Source organism: Callionymus lyra, chromosome 17 (genome assembly GCF_982586985.1).
Source record: "Callionymus lyra chromosome 17, fCalLyr1.hap1.1, whole genome shotgun sequence".
Taxonomy (NCBI): Eukaryota; Metazoa; Chordata; class Actinopteri; order Syngnathiformes; family Callionymidae; genus Callionymus; species Callionymus lyra.
Genome location: NC_141834.1, coordinates 24,881,158 through 24,888,657, shown reverse-complemented (window position 1 = coordinate 24,888,657; position 7,500 = coordinate 24,881,158). Strand labels below are relative to the sequence as shown.

Below are 7,500 nucleotides of genomic sequence, written 5' to 3'. Positions count from 1 at the left end.
AGCGTCTCCGTGGCGATCTCACGCCATGGACGCGTCGCTGCTGCTGCGGCGGCTGCGTCTGGACGACGGCGGCGAGTTTCGCTGCGAGATCATCGACGGCGTCGTGGACGAGAGCGTCTCCGTCACTCTGACCATCCAAGGTACGTCCGGCGCTCGCTCAGACCCGCCTTCATCCTCTCTGTCCCGCAGGCGTCGTCTTCCCGTACCAGAGTCAGCGAGGACGCTACCGCCTGACCTTCCAGGAGGCCGCCGCCGCGTGCGAGGACCAGGACGGCGTGCTGGCGTCGCACCAGCAGCTGTATCAAGGTATACTAGCCCCGCCCTCACCTGTCACATCTGACCGTGTCCCTGCAGCCGCCTGGACTGAGGCCCTGGACTGGTGTAACGCCGGCTGGTTGAGCGACGGCAGCGTCAGGTATCCTGTGACCAGACCACGAGCGGCGTGTGGAGGTGGGACAGAACCTGGAATCATCTCGTATGGAACCAAAGATCCACAAGACCGTTACGATGCCTTCTGCTTCACCTCAGCCTCAGCAGGTACACACTCTTCTGGACCTTCTGAACCTTCTGGACCTTCTGAACATTCTGAACATTCTGAACCTTATGGACCTTATGGACCTTCTGGAACTTCTGGAACTTCTGGAACTTCTGAACCTTCTTGACCTTCTTGACCTTCTTGACCTTCTGGACCTTCTGGACCTTCTGAACCCTCTGGACCTTCTGGACCTTCTGGACATCCTGAACCTCTTCCTCTGACACTCCTGCAGGTTCTGTCTTCTTCGCTCCGGGGTCGTACTCGTTCTTGCAGGCGGAACCAACATGTCGTCGTCTAGGAGCCCGGCTGGCGTCCGTGGGTCAGCTGTACGCCGCCTGGCGCTTCAAGAACCTGGACCAGTGTGACGGGGGCTGGCTGCGAGACGGAAGTGTGAGGTTCCCCATCAGGAGTCCAAGACCACGCTGTGGTGCAGGTCTGGGCGCTGGTGTGCGCTCGCTCGGGTTTCCTGACCAGAACCAACACGTGTACGGAGCGTACTGCACCAGAACCTGATGATGTCACCAGTGATGATGTCACCAGTGATGATGTCACCAGTGATGATGTCACCAGTGATGATGTCACCAGCGATGATGTCACCAGCGATGATGTCACCAGTGATGATGTCACCAGTGATGATGTCACCAGTGATGATGTCACCAGCGATGATGTCACCAGCGATGATGTCACCAGTGATGATGTCACCAGTGATGATGTCACCAGTGATGATGTCACCGTGATGATGTCACCAGTGATGATGTCACCAGTGATGATGTCACCAGTGATGATGTCACCAGCGATGATGTCACCAGTGATGATGTCACCGTGATGATGTCACCAGTGATGATGTCACCAGTGATGATGTCACCAGTGATGATGTCACCGTGATGATGTCACCGTGATGATGTCACCAGTGATGATGTCACCAGCGATGATGTCACCAGTGATGATGTCACCAGTGATGATGTCACCAGCGATGATGTCACCAGTGATGATGTCACCAGTGAATATGTCACCAGTGATGATGTCAACAGTGATGATGTCACCAGTGATGATGTCACTAGTGATGATGTCACCAGTGATGATGTCACCAGTGATGATGTCACCAGTGATGATGTCACCGTGATGATGTCACCAGTGATGATGTCACCAGCGATGATGTCACCGTGATGATGTCACCAGTGATGATGTCACCAGTGATGATGTCACCAGCGATGATGTCACCAGTGATGATGTCACCAGTGATGATGTCACCAGCGATGATGTCACCAGTGATGATGTCACTAGTGATGATGTCACCAGTGATGATGTCACCAGTGATGATGTCACCAGTGATGATGTCACCAGTGATGATGTCACCAGTGATGATGTCACCAGCGATGATGTCACCAGCGATGATGTCACCAGCGATGATGTCACCGTGATGATGTCACCAGTGATGATGTCACCAGTGATGATGTCACCAGCGATGATGTCACCAGTGATGATGTCACCAGTGATGATGTCACCAGTGATGATGTCACCAGCGATGATGTCACCAGCGATGATGTCACCAGCGATGATGTCACCAGTGATGATGTCACCAGTGATGATGTCACTAGTGATGATGTCACCAGTGATGATGTCACCAGTGATGATGTCACCAGTGATGATGTCACCAGCGATGATGTCACCAGCGATGATGTCACCAGCGATGATGTCACCGTGATGATGTCACCAGTGATGATGTCACCAGTGATGATGTCACCAGCGATGATGTCACCAGTGATGATGTCACCAGTGATGATGTCACCAGTGATGATGTCACCAGTGATGATGTCACCAGTGATGATGTCACATCCTTCTAACCATGCACTTACTGCTTCCAACAACTGTCAATCAAACGTTTTCCAAACAGCCAATAAAAACTTCTTTGACACCCTCGAGTTCCTCAGACCTTCATCTGTCTCTTCATATATCTCTACATATATCTCTACATATATCTCTACATATATCTCTACATATATCTCTACATATATCTCTTCATATATCTCTTCATATGTCTCTACATATATCTCTACATATATCTCTACATATATCTCTTCATATATCTCTACATATATCTCTACATATATCTCTTCATATGTCTCTACATATATCTCTACATATATCTCTACATATATCTCCACATATATCTCTTCATATATCTCTTCATATATCTCTACATATATCTCTTCATATATCTCTACATATATCTCTACATATATCTCCACATATATCTCTTCATATATCTCTACATATATCTCTACATATATCTCTACATATATCTCTACATATATCTCCACATATATCTCTTTATATATCTCTACATATATCTCTACATATATCTCCACATATATCTCTTCATATATCTCTACATATATCTCTACATATATCTCTACATATATCTCCACATATATCTCTACATATATCTCTTCATATATCTCTACATATATCTCTTCATATATCTCTACATATATCTCTTCATATATCTCTACATATATCTCTACATATATCTCTACATATATCTCTACATATATCTCTTCATATATCTCTACATATATCTCTACATATATCTCTACATATATCTCTACATATATCTCTACATATATCTCTTTATATATCTCTACATATATCTCTACATATATCTCTACATATATCTCTACATATATCTCTACATATATCTCTACATATATCTCTTTATATATCTCTACATATATCTCTACATATATCTCTTCATATATCTCTACATATATCTCTTCATATATCTCTTCATATATCTCTTCATATATCTCTTCATATATCTCTACATATATCTCTACATATATCTCTACATATATCTCTACATATATCTCCACATATATCTCTTTATATATCTCTACATATATCTCTTCATATATCTCTACATATATCTCTTCATATATATCTACATATATCTCTTCATATATCTCTTTATATATCTCTACATATATCTCTACATATATCTCTACATATATCTCTACATATATCTCCACATATATCTCTTATATATCTCTACATATATCTCTTCATATATCTCTACATATATCTCTACATATATCTCTACATATATCTCTTCATATATCTCTTCATATATCTCTACATATTCATATATCTCTACATATATCTCTTCATATATCTCTTCATATATCTCTACATATATCTCTTCATATATCTCTACATATATCTCTTCATATATCTCTACATATATCTCTTCATATATCTCTACATATATCTCTTCATATATCTCTACATATATCTCTTCATATATCTCTACATATATCTCTTCATATATCTCTACATATATCTCTTCATATATCTCTACATATATCTCTTCATATATCTCTACATATATCTCTTCATATATCTCTACATATATCTCTTCATATATCTCTACATATATCTCTTCATATATCTCTACATATATCTCTTCATATATCTCTTCATATATCTCTACATATATCTCTTCATATATCTCTACATATATCTCTACATAATCTCTTCATATATCTCTACATATATCTCTTCATATATCTCTACATATATCTCTACATATATCTCTACATATATCTCTACATATATCTCTACATATATCTCTACATATATCTCCACATATATCTCTACATATATCTCTTCATATATCTCTACATATATCTCTTCATATATCTCTACATATATCTCTTCATATATCTCTACATATATCTCTACATATATCTCTACATATATCTCTACATATATCTCTTCATATATCTCTACATATATCTCTACATATATCTCTACATATATCTCTACATATATCTCTACATATATCTCTTTATATATCTCTACATATATCTCTACATATATCTCTACATATATCTCTACATATATCTCTACATATATCTCTACATATATCTCTTTATATATCTCTTTATATATCTCTACATATATCTCTACATATATCTCTTCATATATCTCTACATATATCTCTTCATATATCTCTTCATATATCTCTACATATATCTCTTCATATATCTCTACATATATCTCTTCATATATCTCTACATATATCTCTTCATATATCTCTTCATATATCTCTTCATATATCTCTTCATATATCTCTACATATATCTCTACATATATCTCTTCATATATCTCTTCATATATCTCTTCATATATCTCTTCATATATCTCTACATATATCTCTACATATATCTCTACATATATCTCTACATATATCTCCACATATATCTCTTTATATATCTCTACATATATCTCTTCATATATCTCTACATATATCTCTTCATATATCTCTACATATATCTCTTCATATATCTCTTTATATATCTCTACATATATCTCTACATATATCTCTACATATATCTCTACATATATCTCCACATATATCTCTTTATATATCTCTACATATATCTCTTCATATATCTCTACATATATCTCTACATATATCTCTACATATATCTCTTCATATATCTCTTCATATATCTCTACATATATCTCTTCATATATCTCTACATATATCTCTTCATATATCTCTTCATATATCTCTACATATATCTCTTCATATATCTCTACATATATCTCTTCATATATCTCTACATATATCTCTTCATATATCTCTACATATATCTCTTCATATATCTCTACATATATCTCTTCATATATCTCTACATATATCTCTTCATATATCTCTACATATATCTCTACATATATCTCTTCATATATCTCTACATATATCTCTACATATATCTCTACATATATCTCTTCATATATCTCTACATATATCTCTTCATATATCTCTACATATATCTCTTCATATATCTCTACATATATCTCTTCATATATCTCTACATATATCTCTTCATATATCTCTACATATATCTCTTCATATATCTCTACATATATCTCTACATATATCTCTTCATATATCTCTACATATATCTCTACATATATCTCTTCATATATCTCTTCATATATCTCTACATATATCTCTTCATATATCTCTACATATATCTCTACATATATCTCTTCATATATCTCTACATATATCTCTTCATATATCTCTTCATATATCTCTACATATATCTCTTCATATATCTCTACATATATCTCTACATATATCTCTACATATATCTCTACATATATCTCTACATATATCTCTACATATATCTCTACATATATCTCTTCATATATCTCTACATATATCTCTTCATATATCTCTTCATATATCTCTACATATATCTCTTCATATATCTCTACATATATCTCTTCATATATCTCTACATATATCTCTTCATATATCTCTTCATATATCTCTTCATATATCTCTTCATATATCTCTACATATATCTCTACATATATCTCTTCATATATCTCTTCATATATCTCTTCATATATCTCTTCATATATCTCTACATATATCTCTACATATATCTCTACATATATCTCTACATATATCTCCACATATATCTCTTTATATATCTCTACATATATCTCTTCATATATCTCTACATATATCTCTTCATATATCTCTACATATATCTCTTCATATATCTCTTTATATATCTCTACATATATCTCTACATATATCTCTACATATATCTCTACATATATCTCCACATATATCTCTTTATATATCTCTACATATATCTCTTCATATATCTCTACATATATCTCTACATATATCTCTACATATATCTCTTCATATATCTCTTCATATATCTCTACATATATCTCTTCATATATCTCTACATATATCTCTTCATATATCTCTTCATATATCTCTACATATATCTCTTCATATATCTCTACATATATCTCTTCATATATCTCTACATATATCTCTTCATATATCTCTACATATATCTCTACATATATCTCTTCATATATCTCTACATATATCTCTTCATATATCTCTACATATATCTCTTCATATATCTCTACATATATCTCTACATATATCTCTTCATATATCTCTACATATATCTCTACATATATCTCTACATATATCTCTTCATATATCTCTACATATATCTCTTCATATATCTCTACATATATCTCTTCATATATCTCTACATATATCTCTTCATATATCTCTACATATATCTCTTCATATATCTCTTCATATATCTCTTCATATATCTCTACATATATCTCTTCATATATCTCTACATATATCTCTTCATATATCTCTACATATATCTCTTCATATATCTCTTCATATATCTCTTCATATATCTCTTCATATATCTCTACATATATCTCTACATATATCTCTTCATATATCTCTTCATATATCTCTTCATATATCTCTTCATATATCTCTACATATATCTCTACATATATCTCTACATATATCTCTACATATATCTCCACATATATCTCTTTATATATCTCTACATATATCTCTTCATATATCTCTACATATATCTCTTCATATATCTCTACATATATCTCTTCATATATCTCTTTATATATCTCTACATATATCTCTACATATATCTCTACATATATCTCTACATATATCTCCACATATATCTCTTTATATATCTCTACATATATCTCTTCATATATCTCTACATATATCTCTACATATATCTCTACATATATCTCTTCATATATCTCTTCATATATCTCTACATATATCTCTTCATATATCTCTACATATATCTCTTCATATATCTCTACATATATCTCTTCATATATCTCTTTATATATCTCTACATATATCTCTACATATATCTCTACATATATCTCTACATATATCTCCACATATATCTCTTTATATATCTCTACATATATCTCTTCATATATCTCTACATATATCTCTACATATATCTCTACATATATCTCTACATATATCTCTACATATATCTCCACATATATCTCTTTATATATCTCTACATATATCTCTTCATATATCTCTACATATATCT

General features: G+C 34.2%; 1 protein-coding gene across 5 annotated transcripts in view; it reads left to right on the top strand.

Moving 5' to 3' along the window:
* Nucleotides 1–1,192, top strand: part of hapln2 (hyaluronan and proteoglycan link protein 2) — a 23,156-nt gene extending 21,964 nt beyond the window's left edge. For 4 of the 5 annotated variants that reach the window (XM_087813140.1, XM_087813139.1, XM_087813141.1 and 1 more), the window contains 3 exons: nucleotides 1–140; nucleotides 190–537; nucleotides 768–1,192. The exon at nucleotides 1–140 is cut by the window's left edge and continues 217 nt beyond it. In XM_087813140.1, the coding sequence (XP_087669266.1) occupies nucleotides 1–140; nucleotides 190–537; nucleotides 768–1,048 (769 nt within the window). In that variant the 3' untranslated portion in view covers nucleotides 1,049–1,192. The remainder of the gene's footprint in view (nucleotides 141–189; nucleotides 538–767) is intronic. The other variant, XM_087813142.1, reaches the window with a different exon arrangement.
* Nucleotides 1,193–7,500: the final 6,308 nt, after the last annotated feature.